At 40.0% G+C, this 18,719-nt stretch overlaps 1 protein-coding gene across 1 annotated transcript in view; it reads right to left on the reverse strand.

The window, feature by feature from the left end:
• Positions 1-18,352, reverse strand: part of FOXK2 (forkhead box K2) — a 61,706-nt gene extending 43,354 nt beyond the window's left edge. Inside the window, exon 1 of the mRNA XM_024101751.3 lies at positions 17,506-18,352. Within this exon, the coding sequence (XP_023957519.2) occupies positions 17,506-17,867 (362 nt within the window). The 5' untranslated portion in view covers positions 17,868-18,352. The remainder of the gene's footprint in view (positions 1-17,505) is intronic.
• Positions 18,353-18,719: the final 367 nt, after the last annotated feature.

The following is an 18,719-nucleotide window of genomic DNA, read 5'->3' on the forward strand; positions in this document are numbered from 1 at the left end:
TGTTTTAAACCTGCTGCCTATTAATTTCATTAGGTGACCCCTGGTTCGTGTGATGTGTGAAGGGGTAAACAACATTTCCCTATTCGCATTCTCCACACCATTCATGATTTTATAGACCTCTTATCTCCCCCTTAGTCATCTCTTTCTAAACTGAACAGTCCCAATCTCTTCAACCTATCCTCATATGGAAGCTGTTCCATACCCATAATCATTTTTGTTGCCCTTCTCTGTAGTTTTTCCAATTCTAATATCTTGAGATGGGCTGACTAGAACTGCACACAGTATTCAAGGTGTGGATGTACTCTGGATTTATACAGCGGCATTATGATATTTTCTATAATATCTATCCCTTTCCCAATGGTTCCTAACATTCTGTTGGCTTTTTTGACTGTTGCTCCACACTGAGCAAATGATTTCAGAGAACTATCTATGCTCTGGTCCCAGGATACGAGAGAGATAAGGGTGAAGTAATATATTTTATTGGACCAACTTCTGCTGGTGGAGGAGACAAGCTTTCAAGCTTCACAGAGGTCCATTTAGCATGTCTTCAAGCTGGCTAGTCTAACAACTTATATTTCAGTACTATTATATTACTCATGCCATCATAGTATTTGAGAACCTCCCAAGTATTTAAAAATAAAAGCCACTCACAGGGAATAGACTTATTAGCCCCCAGTCTTTGCTCCTTATTAGCGCTCTTCAGTATAGCCCCAATCCTACAATTGTTCCTGTATAGTCAAGATCAGGGTCTAAATCTCCCTACAGGCTTACATACATTCTCCTCCGTAACACTTCCACAGAAAGTTTGAGCAGACAGCTCCTACAAAGACTAATAATAAGTAGGACAAAAGTGCATTAGTATTAACACATCCAACAGCCAATGGTTCCTTAATCAGAGCCCAGGGACCTCTAAGTTGAAATGCAATGTCACTGTAACAGCAGCAACCCAACCCCCAGGGTATTTACCTATATTTATCTGGAAATAATTAGCCCTGCACTACTCAATCTTCCAGTGTATGAAATCCAACTGGAACAAGAAGCTAAATCCAGTATCAGAACCAGACGAACAACAACTATTTAAAAAAAGTTTTAAATCTAATAGAACATCTCTGAAATAGGGTAGACTTAAAACTAATACTAGAAGAGTCTTCTACATTAGTTACACATCTGGAATCAGTCACAGTAAATATTACTTGTAGAACAGTTTATGATTAGAATTTTTTTTATTACATTAATTCCTCAAGAGCAGAGACTAAAGCAAATGATTTCAACAGTTATTCCTTCACTTCCATAACTGCAGTTTTTTGCTATACTTTAATAGTAACTTTAGAAATTCCAAAGTGTACTACTACGTGCAATTGTCAATTTTGATTAAACTGCCAAAGATGATCATGATGAAATACTTTCTTCCTTGATTTGCTCTCCTCAGCCTCCAATCTGTCCCTCAGCTTGATACCTTAAATAGTCAAACCACGTTCTCTCTCATCTCACTACTTTTCTTCTCTATTATACACACTTTTTAGATTGTAAGCACCTCAGGGCAGGGACTGGTTTTGTTTCATAAACCTCACGTACAATACAGCATATTGTGTATACCAACAACAGACCATCCTCTCTGTGTAGATAGGATAGAACACTATCCCTCTTGGTCCCTGTCAAAGCTGCTCCTAAGAAGGCCAGAGGGATTGCTAGAGATAATGCTCCCATACTCAAACAAAACCACATTTTCTTTGATTATACTTTTACACTTCCCTTTGGGAGCTGAGTCAGCTGCATCAGCATGTGTGTTTTTGTGAGAAACAGACTTCTGCAACAACCATTATTTTTATAAAGGCTGATATCTTGCTCCATGGAAAGCAAAGCAAACGCTAACAGCAGTGATAGCTAGCATCAGCAGAGTATATAAGGAACAACTTCTACTAGTTCTTTCTTTAGAGGGTTTAAAGTACATCCATTTTGGCGGTAACTCAAGATAATATTTAATTCTCTCAAAAAAGATTCCTGGTTACTTATTACTGCCACTCAGTCCTCTCAAGATCAGCTTTATTTATAGTCCAGTAGTAAGCTGGGGCTAGTGATCACTTCCAGCCTCACCAATCTTCTAACCTCAGAAAAACAACACTGTTATAAGCAGGACTGTCCTACTGAGACAGAAACTAAACATACTCATGGACAAGGTGGTGTATATGAGGGTTGGGTCTGACTCTACCTAGTGGCAGCAAAGACTAAAACCATTCCAAATTGTCTGAGATTGGGGCTAGTAATTCCAAAGGGTTTACTGGGAAAACTGGAGAGCTGTGTGTTAAAGGCACTGGAAAGGGAATTGGGGGATCGGGGTTCTACCCTAATCTGGGCCAGTCTTCCTGTGTGATCTCAGGCAAGTCATTTAGCCTCTCACTACCTCAACTTCCCCATCAGAAAAGGGATAATAATAGTTCCCTACCTCATAGATAGTGAGGCCAAATTAATTAACATATGTGAAGATATTACAATGATCACAGATGAGCCTAAAACTGAGAAAACTCTTCAAATATAAAGCAACAGAAAGTCCTGTGGCACCTTTAAGACTAACAGATGTATTGGAGCATAAGCTTTCATGGGTGAATGCCCACTTTGTTGCATGCCACAGGACTCTCTGTTGCTTTTTACAGATTCAGACTAACACAGCTACCCCTCTGATACTCTACAAATATAATTATTCATCTTCTGTGATTCTGTCATCAGAGATCTAAAATACTCATGCCCATCTCCACCAGCTGATGCTCATTCTGTACAGTCCCCACACCCAATCAAGCAAGGAAGGACTTCCTTGAAGTGGGAAGAGTACCTCGCTTGATCTAAAGAAACTGCCAGTTCCCAACCATAGAGGCAGAAAGCTTTAACAGGAGCTTATTACGGGACAGGATATAAAGAGGAAACCGTACTAGGCTGAGAAATGTAACCTCCCTCCATCATGTCCAAGGAAGAATTTGATAAAGGAAAGCCTGGAACCAACAGGGACAACCTGAAACTTCTGGGGAGGAGCTACACAGCCCAACATCGTGATGACTCAGAGAAAGTGGACTTTACTGAAGAATGAAGCCAGTCGGAGACTATTTGGAAGTAATTTTCCCTGCCTCTGGAAACAAAGGTGAGTGTCTGCCTGGGCCCTGATAAAAGCAGAGACTGTGTATTGGGAACTTGGTCCCTGTTCCTGAGAGTGAGGGATTGCATTTAAGGGGGCAGTTTTATTTTAGTTTCTCTAAGAACAGGTAACTGGTAAATCCTTTAATAAAGGCCCTATTTCATATTCCAAGTCAAGGCTAATAAGTAATAGGATACAGCAAACATATTGGGTCACTGTTGCTGAAACTCTTAATGGAGTGTCTGAAGAGAGTCCTGCATTGCCACCAGACGTACAGGGCCAGTACCATCTCTGTAGCGTATGGCTGGCTGAATCATAGGCCACCACCTAACTGCTATTCCAACCTGCAAAAATTCCTGTTGAGAAGAAAAGGCTCATCCAGCAAGCATGCTTGATCAAAATATAGTTTCAATAACGTTTAAATATGCTGTTTCCTGGAAGATAGCAACGTTATTACTGAAAAATTGGACATTCACAGCTTTCAATATGGAAACGGAGACAATTTGTCAAACCCAAACAGTTTTCTCTAAACATTTTGGGTTTGACAAATCAGCACTTTCTGACTAAACTGTTTCTTGACCAGCTCTATTCACTGCACACTCTGACACTGTGTTTGAATAATTCTGGGACATGCTGGGAATATGAATTGGTTGCATTTCTCAATCTTATGAACAGGCCAGTACCAGCAACACTTTGTAAAAGCAGAAAGGTCTACACTTCAATTTTTAAGAGAACAAACAACTGAAGCTCTTCTGTGGTTTTTACCTACTGCATCTCTTTCCTGTATGTTGCCAATGTGCTTGTTATTTGATCATTTCAACTGACAAATGCACTGTGGTTTTCAGGTCCAAAATCTGTTTGTTGGGATTATCAATATCTAGAAACCTGAATGAATAACTACAACTGAAAAGTCTACCCTAAACTCAAAACTCATTTCTGCCTTCATTTCAAAACACATACTCATATTGAAATGGTAACTATTTTAAACCATAGTATTTACTCTTGATCTAGGTGATGTGGCTGCAAACTTGCTGTAAGGAAAAGGCAGTAAACTAGCACTCCATGACATCATTTTAAGTCAGACTGTGGGTTCCATAATTCAGGTCATTTTAATAAAAAATAGCTAAGATTATATTACAAACTCTTCAAGACCAATACTGTTTCTTTATATGTATTTGTACAGCATAGAACACAATCGGATCAACATTTTGCCTAGGGCCTCTTGAGTGCTTCCATAAAGTTATATTAATTTTATATATTTAAAAAAAGAAGCAGAAAAGGGAGATGGAAATGCTTGCACCATCAATCCTTTCTAGTTGAACAAAAAAGCATCCCGGGTCCATGCTTTTTGCAACCAGAATCTGCTGCAGTTGGTGACTGGCCCCAAGACAAAAAAAGAGGTGAATTGATGGCTGTGGAAGTTGGGAGATCATCCATGGGACAGTGTCACAGGACAGTGTCCCCCGATGGACCCAATCAGTCAGCCCAGAACATTCACACATCATAAGAGATAGATTGCTTCCTTCAATAGGGCATTACTCTTGATGCACTTGGGGTATTTCATGCTGGCTACCAGTGCTCTGTGTACTTATGCTGACATGCTGTGGAGGCAGCAAACTGCATTTAGACAGATTTTTCCCAACTAATTTACATTAAACTCCTGCTGACTTTATTTGCCAGCTTGAAAGTCCAAAAACCTTTCATAGTGGCTATAGAAATGAAAGATGCTGGCTGATGCAATTTGAGCTCCCTCTAAACCAAAGATTTTTCCTAACTGCTTCATCCATTTTCCTGTCTGAAAGATCCTTGAGAGTGACACTACTCTCGCTCACAAGGCAGTGAAATGATGCAGTCGACCTTAGGGTCTGCTAACCAGGTGTCCTTCAAGGACAAATCCCACTATAAAGCTTCTAAAATTTCTAGGGCATAGCCAAATCTGCTTCAGAAGTGGCAGTCTGATTCTACCATTTGCACAGAGGGGTGTGGAAGAGGAATTTTCTCTTATTTTTCTTCCCTTTCTCACCCATGTAGAAAATAAGCAGTGTCAATTCTTCCTGCATTTTTTTTATTTTTTGTCCTTCAAGTGGTCCTGAAGACCCAGTTATTCAAGACACCAAACAGGAATTCAGATGACAAAAAGATAGGCAAGCACATGTCATCTAGATCCAAACCACTTCAGCATCTTCAGGTATTTCCTGATGAAAGTCAATGGATGTGTGTGGTTCCTGCATCAACCAAGCAGAAGTGGGTGAGGGGAGAATCCTAAAAGACTTCCAGAAGTTTTTTCCAGGTGGAGGACATGGATCCTTTCAGGAGGAAAGTAAGCAGGTGGCATAAACCTTATTCAGTTGCCTGCTCCATAAGCAGAAAATCTCCCTTCTGTGATAAATGAGTGTTCTGAAATAAAAACCAGGGCCACCCACCTCCTTTGCATCCTACTTCCTCAACAACACCTGTAGGTTGTCATTTTCCTCCAGTCTTCAGTATGCTCAAGCACTATCTACACTGGGGACACAGGAGAGGTACAGGCCTTGGAGCATACCAAGATAACATGTTGCCATCATCTTGATGCAAAGCCTGCATTTGAGCTAGATCTGCAATGCTTTGGAGCACAAGGTACAAACAGGCCCTACAACAAAGGGCAGTCAGTGGTGGGGAGTTGCAATCAGGGTACCTGTGCCTTTTCTTCCAGTGATCTTCTCCATGTATTTAGATTTAGGCCAAGATGCAGGAAAATTCTCAGCCAAAGCCAGGAAGCAGCTGAGGAGCTGACTTTTGGGACAGACAAAGGAGGAACAGTCATAAAATGTTCTTCTGACTGAATGCCATAGGTAAGGAGGAACACACCCAGGATCTATGCTCCTTGCATTTCCTTTTTGAACTATTTTAATAGTTTAAACAAATATTTATAACCCCCATCACACTGAGAAGCTCTCCAAGTGCTCTCATGACTTTGCACTGTTTTTCTCTTGCATGGCCAATGTGCCTTCAGTGGCTACGCTATTTTCCCTTTTCCTTTGGTGCCTCTGCAGCCTATCAGCAGCATCAACTTTTGTCTCACCCCACTTGCCTTATGGGTGAGCTTACCTGCTCTTATGGCTGCAGTTACCACCTTTATGACTGATGAGACTCCAGATCCTCCTCAATAATGATATTTCTTCAAATTAAATGCCAAAAACCAGAAGCCTCTTTACTCTCTTATAGGCTGACAACCGCACATCAGTCACTCAAGCTCTCATCATCTTCAACTTCTTCCCCCATCTTTACCTCTTATCAAATATTGCTACATCTCCCTCTTGAACATTTCCAAAAATCCACCATTTCTACTCCATCCCCAATGTAAAAATACTGGGCTATGTTTTTATCTTTATCATATGACTACAGTAACCTCCTCTCTCCCCTCTCCAATCCACACACACTAACCATAAGGCTAAAATCAACTTCCTTGTCTGATGCTTTTGTTATAATATTCCCACTTGCTCAAATTCCCCCGGCTGCTTATCAACTCATTCCAAATCAAGTTTAAACTCCTCATCCTTACATTCAGGCTCTGCATGAGGATGTTCACTCTGAGCTGTCCTTATTTCTCACTACTTCCCTTTTCATATTCTGTGCTCTATTAACTCCTTCTGCCTCTTCCCTCTCACATGTGACTTTTTTTCCCATACAGGCCTCTACACGTTAACACCCCCCGCCCCTTGTGTTCCAAGCTTCCTAGATCTCCTCCTCCAAGCACTTCCTACAAAAATCACTATTGCTTCATCCTTCACCATTCCTACACCCAAACACATTAACTTTTATTTACAAAATTAAAAGAAATGTAACACCTGGAACCAACATATTTGTGCAAGTCCAAATTATCTGATTTGTGTGCCATATGCCTCTTTTGTCTGATTTATACTGAAAATTTATTGGGGCAAGAGTTTTATCCATAAAGCACCCCCATATTACCATATAAAATGACAAATTAGGTTTCTCACTCATAGGCTTTATTTAGCACACCCATTTTTAGTTCTTTAAAAAAAAAAAAGCTGACTAAGTGCTTGTAACTCCACAGCCATATAGGATTTTTAGCTTCAGCTTGGTACAGTAACATTTTATAACATTGTGATCCATAGCCTCAAAATATCAAAATTCCAGGTCCAAGTTTTTGCAGAAATATTTGTGCTTAAATAGCAATTTCACTTATTTTTTTTCGCGCTGTAGTAGTTTTGGATTCTTAATCCAATTACATATTCTAACATTTTAAATCAAATACTCTATTCCCGCTCTCAGACACACAAATATATTTTTCTTCTGACCTGAATAAGCACAGGATTCTGTAAACATTGGTATTCTAAATAAAAATGATTAGCATGTACATAGCAGTTTACATGCTCAAAGCACTGTACATTCACACACACACCCCGAACACCCTTTTGTGGTAAGTCGTTATCCATATTTTACAGATGAGAGAAAAAGGACAAAAAGGTTAAACAAACTGCCCACTGTCGCAAACAAGAAATCAGTAGCAGAGCTAGGATTAGAATTCCTAACCCTGTGCTCATACCTCCAGATCATAATGCCTTCTCTTTTTAATTTTCTTATTTACTTCTAGAAAATCCAAATTTAATTTACATTAAATGTGCAAAAAGAAATAACCTTCTCCAGTCTGTTCACGTAGTGACCTGACTTACTACTAGTATCAGGACTAACAGAAAGGTTTTGGCCTTACCAGCTGTATTTCAGTTCAAGAATTTGCACAGGAGTTGATGTATTTTTATACTGTTAATAAGCAACTGATCTTTGACATTTATTGGTGTAAGCCAAATTACATGATTAAGAAAAATGTATAAATTACCAAATTTGTTTAATTATTCATGAAGACATATCTAATCTTATTTCCCATCCCTCACAGAAACCTAAACTGTGGAACAAACCATACTTGACAGTGCTTCTTTAAGAAGCTTATATACAATTTCCAGTATTGTAGCAAAAAGTACAAAATAGAAGCACATTTAAAAGCTGTGATACAAATAACACAAGCAAATGAGAAGAGTCTTAGAAGATCTTAACTGTTCGAGCTGAAGGAAATTTTTGAACCTGTCTACTACCTTGAAATGTGAGGTGCTACAAAAATCATTATTTCATGTACTTTGCTTTGGTGATCTGCTGGGGTTCCCAGAAGTGTGAGGCACTGTGTTACCCCTCTCAGCCTCAGCAAGTGAGAGCTTTGGGGCAGCTAAGCAATGTGTCACCTTCCTGACACACCAGCTTGTCTGCCTTGCCAACAAACTCTTCAAGACTCTGCAAGTCCAAACCTTGCCTAGAAGATAACAATCAGTGAACTCCAATTCTCAAGTTCCTCAGAGACGCTTTTCTCTGTAATGTTCAGCCCCTCCTTACTGTAGCACCCACTAAACCTTAACAAGTGTGCTGTTCCTTTAAAGAGACAGTACATAGATTATTAAGTGGAGTTGCCAAACCCTCCACTTAAATCAAAGCAGAGTTAGTTTATAGTAAAAGTAAAACAAGTTTGTTAACAAAAGGTCATAGGTTTAAGTGACACCAACTAAAAAAAAATAAGATAGAAATTATTACAAACAAAAGTAAAAATACACCTCTGAGTTTATGTCTACACTATCCCTTATGTCGGTCTAATGTAAGTCACTCAGGGGTGTGAATAAGCCATCCCCTGAGCTACATAAGTTACAACTATTAAAGCGACCATGTGGACAGCTCTGTCAGTGGGAGAGCTTCTCCCGCCAACTTAGCTACCACCGCTCATTGGGGATTGATTAATTAAGTCAACAGGCAAGCTCTCTTCTGTCAGCTTAGGGCGGTTAAATTAGAGAGCTTACAGCGGTGCAGTTGCAGCTATCTACTGTAGCCATAGCCTGAGACTAAATCAAAACTTAAACTCGAATCTTTTGTTCAAAGAAGTTTTTTTCATGACAATCCTTTCAGCATGGCCGGCCTGCTCTTTAGCCATAACCCCAACACGCAGAGCTCAAAGTGTTTGGTTTATTTGACAACTCAGGTAAAGGGTAACTATAGGGTTCTTTCCCGTTCTTCTTCTAGTCCAGTAAACCTTTGAAATACATAAATTTCTCTCTCTTGCTGTGGTGTAGATACTATACTACCTTCGCCCCCACTTCTTAGCTTGATATCTTTGTTTACCTTATATGTAAATATACCTTCACTGTCTCTGCCTGATACCCACGCTGGTCTGAGAAACAAATACACATTCCTTTGTCTAGGGCAGACTGGTCTTATGCACTGCTTGCCAAACACATTTGAAGGATTTAATTTCAGCACACATTTATGACTTTTTGTACGCAACCCATACATATACCATGCAATGATTTCCGAGACCAGCATATTACAGTTTGTACATGATACCTTATACGACACCTGTTAGACACAGATTGTGACAACAGTGTGTTAGGTATAGTGAGTATGTCAGGCCTTTCAAGGGTTGCTGACAGAATAGTGAACCGCCAATGGGCTGTGTCACACCCACCCATCAAAGTCATAAAACCCCAATCATTCCAAAACAGTAATGAAATTTCAACTAAGGAATATGACATTCATTTCCAATACCATCCAACAAGGAATAGTTGCAGAATTAACAAATTTACTCCCCTCCCAGCTATAACTAGGTTAAAAAACTCCTCAAAGGCAGAAGATCACAGGAAACAACGGTCATTACATTTCAACTCTGTATAGTCAAAATAAGCGAGGCAGTTGATAAAGCCATCACCGTCTCAAAAACTCAGTATGAACTTTCATGGGAGATGTCAGCTAGTTATTACTTAGTCCGCTATAAACTTATTAGATGTAGTAGAAGAGATGACCTCAGATTACTGCATGACCTAAAGGTTGAAACTTTTTTCAAAATATAAGCCCTTTGATTTTCTAATATTTATACACTTTTAGACAAGAAAGTTAGGATTAGGATTTCTTGAAGACATTCTTGTATTTTTCAATAAATGTAGCAGAGGCACAAGACAACTGAATTTCATACTTTGACTGGTTTAGTACTGGTATTGATATGAGGAAAAAATATTTGTATTGTGCACTACACAATTACCACTTCCCAGAAGTACAGGACAGATCCCTACAATGTGATATTACTTCACAGGAGAGGACAATTTTCTAAAATTCAACCTTGATTCAGGCTTAAAACTTACATGGCATGTCCTAATTACTTTGACATCTTTGGGTTGTGGTATATTATGTACAAATGTTGATAATTGGCCAAAACTATTCTCCTGATGAAGCATAACAGCCCAACAATACAATATTACTCCATTTTGGAAGGGAGAGTGGAAGATACCACGGTGCTTATTTTCCCTATTTTCATCTTAAATTCCCCATATTAATCTTAGTAGCAAAAGAAATAGAATGCAAAACAGCTTGTTACTCTGCTCCCCTCCCTCCAAAAACAAAACAACCCCACCACATTATGGTTTAATTTCAAGAGACAAATTGTAGGAAATCATCATGTTTACTATATGCATGTATTACACCATGTATGCAATTGTGAAGTAGGGATTTCAAAAGCGTTCTTGTATTTCTACAGTATGTTGGTCAATTCTGAAAGGCAATAGGTATTTTTCAGGCTTTATAAAACGGATATAAGATGTTTTCAATTTGTCTTGTAACATTTACTGCTTCTAAAGCAAAAAAACATATCTCTTCTTTCACATGATTAGAATTGTAATAGTGTGACAGAAAAACTACCAATTCTTGAATGTATTTCCTGGTTTCTACTAATTCATGTAACAATACAGAGAATATATTTCCTCTTATAGTTAACTCAGGTGTATGGTCATTAGTAAGCTTACTAAAAAAAGGCAGTAAAACTCTCCTATGTTAAATCATTTTACAGAGAGATACTGAGGGCGGATATACGGCACCATAAACAGGTTTACATATACAGAAAATATAGCATCATATTAGTCTGACTGCATACTGCACTCCATACCAACAGATTAGTATCTGAATATTTATATTACTGTAGAACTTTAAACATTGATACTCAAATTGATAATCTCAGTGTAGAATTGTGAAATTTTGGCTTTTGCATATTGACAAAAGACAACTGCTACATAAAAGACTTTATATAAATATCACATTCATTTTTGTAGTCTCATTTCAAAGAGCACGTGTTTTATCTTTATTCACAACACATTCTTTTGCACCTTAATCTGTTAATGATCAATGCAGTGTGGCTTCACTGTGCTTGATGTTTGAGATTCTACTTCTGCTACCCACAAGTTTAAAGTAGCCACAACTCCAATTAAATATATCCCCAATTAACATTAGTCATTTTTGTCAATAGACAGCACGTTACCCATTCTAGACCATAAACTAAACAATTCTGAAGTCTGATTCATAGGCTGCAGCCAAAACCCACACTTTTCTTAATATTATGCTTAAAATTATTAAACAAATAAGTTACTTTAGTGGTCATCTGTATGAAATTCTCAGCCACCCCATCAAGCCCCCAAATGCACCACAATATTTCAACTTTGTGTCCCTTTCAAAAAATTTTATCTAGGGCAGTGGTATCAAAAACCCTGTCCGTGTGTCAAATACAGCTTGCTTGAGGTATTTATCTAGTTGCTGTGACACTCAGATTTTTCAGAACATGAGCTTTTTGTAAAAAATAAAAGTATCCACTTCTTATATTCATCAAGCCTTTAAAACATGAACTGAACATATGCCAAGAAAACTAGAAGAATTGTCTTTCTGAATCTGCAGACTCTGGGCAACAGCTCCAGGAGAGCGAGGTTACCCTCCCATCCATCTCAATTGTTAACTCAATCCTGGTGACACTTTTCACATCGCATGTGTGCAATTATGAACCTAATTTATACAATAAGTGGACTTGTGCACATAAATCAAGCAATTGCATTCACTAGTGTCCAAATAAACAAAGGGCACTGAAATAGTGTTGGTTTTGGAGTGCCTCATTTTTTCCCCCTAAAAAACTGATGCTGAACACAACAGTAACTTCACTAAGTAAAAGTTCAGGTAGTGTACAGAGCCTTGTTCTTTGTACAGAACCTCTTAGTTTTAATAAGTGGGAGAGATGCTGTAATTTAATTGCACTAATAGAGCTCTAACTTTGTAGACCTGGACAACATACCATAACTAAAAGTGTAACTTAATCTTCTCCACAGAATAAGTGAGACTCTGAAAATTACAAATGTTAAATATTTATATGCCAGAGTGGTGCGAGTTTGTGTGTGTGTGTGGGGGGGGGGGGGGGTTTCTATTTCACAGTTGCAAGAGGAGACCCTGAGTTACGTGGTGTGCTGAATATCTGTACTTCTCCAGTGAGTTGGAAGTATTATATGTCTTGCTACATTATATTCATACTACTATTTTGCAAATTAAATGGTATTTTTTATTAATTCATTTTTAGGATGCCAAAACCCATCAGTAATCCTTGATATACAAGTCTGTGGTTTAATCAAAATACCCCAGTACCAGAGGTGGTGTATTAGGACACTTAAGGCCAAAGTTTCAGGTACCTTCAAGCACTCAAGTGTGCATTACTGCCTTTCCAAAAAATAATTCCTAACTACTGATAGCAATATGAAAAAAATACTATAAAAACTTAATAGCATTGTTACCAACTGCTTCTACTCCCAGCAAAAAAGATACTTTTCATTCTTCAAATGCACTGCTGAAATTCTGTAATGTACTTTGAGTTCCTATTGACCAGCTGACAGAAGGACTGAACTGGTGGCTCCTTCAAAACTGTGATTTGTAAACTCTTACAAGTACAACCACTGATTTTACTTCCTTAAGACATGCTATAAGCAGCTATTACATCACACTTATTTTCAATGTCCTAGATGTGCTGTAGTAGTCCTCATCAGATAAAACAAAAATTTATACTGCACTATGGTGAAATCTACCCTTGTCAGGTGGAAGAGGTTTACTATTATAGGTTTACCGTCTATTTCTGGTCAACATGAGAGAAATATATGTAATACACACTTTACTTTAAAATTCAATTCTCCAATTTCATTACTATTTATTAGCCCAATCTGGTTTCCAATGAACCCAGTGGGAGTTCTGACACAGACTTCAACTGGAGCCAATTCAGAAACTGTATTTAATAAAAAATGGCAAACTGTGGGTCTTTCAAAGGTAATTACAACAGGTTTTACTTAAAGCTATGCAAACTCAAGTAGTTTAACTGGTTTCTGAACACTTTATGTCATGCTTCAGAATGCTCAGATTGAGCAAAGCCCTATTTATTGTTGAGTGTAAAGTTGCTACTAATTTTTTCCCCCATTTTGTTCATCTAGCAAAGTGACATGCAGTCTGTGTATATGCAAATCTGTTAGGCCTAGGAACAAAAACCACATTGCTCCCACTAATAGTGCCTCCTGACTGAAAAGACATTTACATTATGATTTAAAGTTTCAGAGAAGTGTAATCAAAACAAAGTTACAGTGACTAAGACAGTCAACTAATCAACAGTAATTAAACATTACATGGTGTTCATCTTTGTACCAATCTTTATTATTGAAACAAATATGCCACTTTGTTTACCAAACTGTCAAAGCTTCCCTTTTCCCAGATTCTTAAGGTTCGTATTCTGCAGGAGATTGACAAATTTTATTTCAGTTCCCCACTTCCAGGAACAGGTAGGAATGTAAACATTAAAATTTTAATTATATCATGTTCAAATATTAATTGTACTGAAGTCAGAGGCCATGAACCTTGTAATTGTAGATGCTTAACAAGAACAGTGACAAAAATTAGACATTTCAATTATTTTTTCAAGAGTAAATGCGTTTGTGGTATTTAGTTTTTGTCTTAAGCGTCATTGTTTGCATTACCACTGAAAAATTGGGAAAGGTTTTCTTTCATCTTTACTAATTGTGCCCTTTACCATTAGGACACCAATTTCCCTGGCCTTCTACTGGAATTTGAAACTAGCCTGGATTTTTGTTTACTTCCTTATTACTGCACCAGCACTTAAACTGCTCTGGGAATAAGGTTGCTGAGTTAACTACTGCAATTGGTTGCACACACACATGTTCAGATCCTACAAAAACAGTGGCCATTAACAGCAAAAACAACAAACAAAAAAACCTCACACGTATATTCAGAAGATTATCCCATAGCACCCGAAAGCTTAATTCCAGAAGACATTCATATTCAAGTGTAACAGTTTAAATACAGGTAAACTTCCAGGCCTTAACTATTGGAATACCACCTTGGTGTAAAAGTTTACAGCAGTATTTTTTATCTTTATGAAATGAATATCATACATCTACAAATACTCTTCATAACAATTAAAATTTAGGATTAGTCTCCAGCCTCTTAATTAGGTTGAGAAATATTTAAAAATTGAAATGAAGGAGGGGACAAGCAGGTTTCAGATTTGCTTAAGCATATTTGCCACTGGACAATCTTTAAAACTATAATTTTATCACAAGCCAGGCATATTGCTGGCAATTTACTACTGTATTTTTTTTTAAGTCTGAGTAATCACCTTGGCCATAGGTGGAAAGATATGAAACTTGCATCACTCACTTTTAATTTTAAAATATATTTTAATTTCAAATACATAACTTGCTAATTAATATATTTAGCTCACCTGGACTCAAAGTAATTTTATTTTTATTTAATCTTTGCAGATAACGTTCAATGTGTCAATTTAAATCCATAGTGAAATTCAAGGGACATGGCTTCAGTGAATAACATTAGTCATCAACATTTCATAGTAATTACTTGGTATAAGCAATTGATGTCTGCTTTAGATTTGCCTAAGCACTGCTGCAAAAGACCTGCTAAACTTAGAAAGGTACGACTACGCTATACATTTTTTTAAGGCTTAACTTCCACAAAAGTGGGCTTTTAAATATTTCAGAAATGATACAGATCATAAGCCATTCAACAGTATTTAGCAGAAAGTAGATCTCATTCAACAGCCTACTGGTGACATTATCAATTTTGCCTGCTCTTACAGTTTTAAAAGTTATCCTCACATCTGTCAAAGAAATCATAATCTATTTAGGCCACATCTACACTACCCGCCGGATAGTAATCGATCTATCGGGGATCGATTTATCGCGTCGCATCTAGACGTGATAAATCGATCCCCGAATCTACACCAGCACTCCACCTCAGCAGGAGAAGTAATCGGCGTCGACGGGGGAGCCGCGGCGGTCGACTTGCTGCCGTGAGGATGGCCAGGTAAGTCGAACTAAGACACTTCGACTTCAGTTACGCGAATAACGTAGCTGAAGTTGCGTATCTTAGATCAATCCCCCCCTAGCATAGACCAGTGTAAAATGTTGTTCTACAATTTCTGATAATGGCTGCAAGTGTACTACCCTGTTTACAAGGCTCAACTTAAGGACATTCTGTAACCAGGAAATATTACTTTAACCAACTTACAAAGCTTAAATGTTAATGTTAAAAGTATGCAGTCCAAATAATCGTGCAATCATTTGATGCAATCAATTTCAAACAAATATTAATTTACTTAACTCCACCTATGCTCACAAGACAATTTAACCTTATGTAAAAATTTCCCTTTGTTCGCTAAGCAAAATGTTGTGATGCGTGTAAAATTACCCTGAACAGAAGTTAATTCTTATGGGGGCTGAAAATGTTATGTGGCAAAATTACAGACTTGAATTGTATTTTGCTTTAATCCTTTTAAGACCCACACTGATAAGGTAACAGGAGAAGCACACAGTAAATGTAATGTGATTTGCTTCTTATGACCTTAGGTATTTAGTGGAAATTTGCTACCAGATTAAGTTGCTCAAATTATTTTTAAGTCTGTTTGCTGTACATCATATACAAATTTAAAGACCTGTTTAAAATTAAATACATAGTTTTGTTAAAAATAGTGCATTCTTGCTCCTGTATTTAACAAATATCCTTAGATAAAAATACTTTAAAATAATATTTAAAAGCCAGTTATAAAAGGAAGAATAAATAGATTAGCCATATGACAGACATGGTTATTACAATAGGAAAAAAAAAAGCAAAAATAGAAGTTACAGTTGTTAGAGGTCAAACAAGTCATCCAACTGTATTTATGGATTATACAGCACTACACACTAACAAACCCTTTCAGAATTATAGCATTTCCTAGAAAGCACAGGTTTAAAATAGTATGATTTTTATAGGTGAACTGCTTAAACGACATAAAAAATGTTAAATAGCTAAGCCACACTCTCAGTCTCCAAAATAAAGTTAAAAACCTCCGCGGTAACAAGATTCTGTCAGTGACAGCATGCTTTCTATGAAACACACCCCTAAAACATTTCACAACTACTCCTCCAGAAATAATGAAAAACAACCTTTTCATATATTTTAGTGAAGATACGCTATGTTTTTGAAATATTTTGGATGCACAGACTGTGACCAATGCCTCACTTTTCACACATAACTCCTCAAAGGATGGAATGTATATTTGTAGTTCAATGCACCCTTAAAAATACCAGGCCTAACACACTTCACCAGAAAAATATTCTGCAGAAAAAGATTAATATTTGCTAAAAGTGAAGGAATATATTGTTGTTTGCAAACTTTCTCTTCATTGTTAAATTACCTAAAAAACTACATGTTAAATTTCTGAGTGTATTAATATTTTAGACATAACTCAATTTAGCTAACCATAAATATAAAACTAGTCTTAAACTACACAGAAGATGCAGAAAATACTACAAAGACTTATTAAAACAGGACAAATGGTACCACAAAATTTGCTTAGCGCTGATCTGAAATCCCAGATACGTGGATAAACATGTAACTGAGTTCTCCTTTGCAACACACAAACAATACGCAAGAGTGTATTCGATTCTGTTTACCAACAGTAATAGCTCCAAGCAGTGGTGCAAGCTGATTTATACCCACAAGGTACTATTACTGAACACTGTTATGTGCCAGAGAAGACAGAGGGAGAAGGATTATCCCTCGCCAAAACACAGCCCCAATGCTCCTGTGATTTTATGTTTGCCACCTGTATCTTACAGGCCAACCCAAAGGAAGATGAATGTTGGTGGAATGGATACAGCTCCGGGGCACCAGCCGGGGCATCCCGCATGCTGGACAAGGAAGCAAAGACCCACCGCGAAGCCAGTTTACAGGGATGGCTGCAGCGAGCACTGGCTGGGTGCTCTGGGGGACGTACGGATGGGATTCATGATGCGTGTCCCCGGCACCGAGAGGACTCCCTGCCTGTCATGCACCATGTGCCAGCAAAATGGAAACGGGGCAGCCGGCGTGCGGAGGCAGCACCACCCGCCCTCCAGCAGGGGGTCCTCGGGGAGGCTGGGGCATGGCTCGCTCCCCGGGGCGGCCAGGCCAGAGGATGTCGGGCTGCAGCCGTCCCGCTCCCCCGTACTCACACTCGGGGCAGCTGCAGCGGGGGCGCCCCCCGCCTCTGGAACACGCCGTCCACGAAGACCCCGTTCTTGCCGAGGCAGCGCAGGTAGAAGTCCCCTCCGCCGCCTCCTCCCGCCCCGCCACCGGTGGCGGGGGCGTCCCCCTGAGGCAGCGGCGGCCCGTCCGCCCCGGCCGGTGGCGGCGGGGGGGCAGCGGTGAAGATCTCCAGGTGGCGCCGGGAGATGAAGCTGGAGTGGCCCATGCTCACGTCCACCGAGCCCTGCGACGAGTTGCGGCCGATGGTCACCGAGCGCTTCTTCATCAGGTACTCGAACTCGCGGCCCTCCAGCCGGGCCACGGCCGCCGCCGCCGCCGCCGCCGCCATCTTAGCGAGCGAGCGAACGGGCCGCCCTCCCTGCGCCCCTCCGCCCGCACCGGCGCCGCAGCCGCCGCCAGACACTGAGCAGGGAAGGGGACGCCGCTCAACCCAACCTGACGCAGTCCGCCGCCCGCTGATGGACAGCCAGGCAGGGCCAATGCATGGCCCGCACGCCCATGCGGCTATGCCGCGCCAACCAATGGCGAGAGGCGCTGGGGCCAGCGTAGCTCAACAAGTTAGCGTGTTAGCCCCAAGAACAAGGCACACACCCGGAGGCCGGGAAAATGCGGAGCGGAGCGCATGGGAGGAGCGGGAGCGGCTCAGCGAGGCGCCTCCACTGCCAGCTCCAGCCACACTGAAAGCAAAGGCGAAGTGCTCTCTAGGGAAGGCAAGGGCCAGCCTTAGCCCAGGCTGCTGCAGGGACAAGGGAGACACAAGTAGGCCAGTCCCGAGCCGCCCAAGGGCGAGACGAAACAGTTCAGCTAACAGCCCCTCGCCCCAGCAAGAAGAGGGCACTATGCCCGCTGCTCTCCTCCCCCCAAACCTTTCTCTTTAAGGCAACGGGACAAGTGCTTCAGCCCCAGAGTGACAACTCTCACTGGATGCCCATGAGGCATGGGGATACGCTAGCCTGTGCCTTAAAGGGGACTGCTGTCACCTGCAGGGACGCCATGCTTTACACACACCAGGACACTTCCAAAGGGATGATGATGTATTTCTCCCAGCCAACAGCCTGGGTTGAACCCCAGTCTGATGCTGGGGAAGCGGGGGGAGTTGCCTAGTCCCACACAACCCCAGGGGGTTGACTAAGGCTACACCATCATTAAGCAGCCATCCCCTGTCCTTTAGTACACAACA

The sequence above is a fragment of the Chrysemys picta genome, chromosome 12, assembly GCF_011386835.1.
Source record: "Chrysemys picta bellii isolate R12L10 chromosome 12, ASM1138683v2, whole genome shotgun sequence".
Taxonomy (NCBI): Eukaryota; Metazoa; Chordata; order Testudines; family Emydidae; genus Chrysemys; species Chrysemys picta.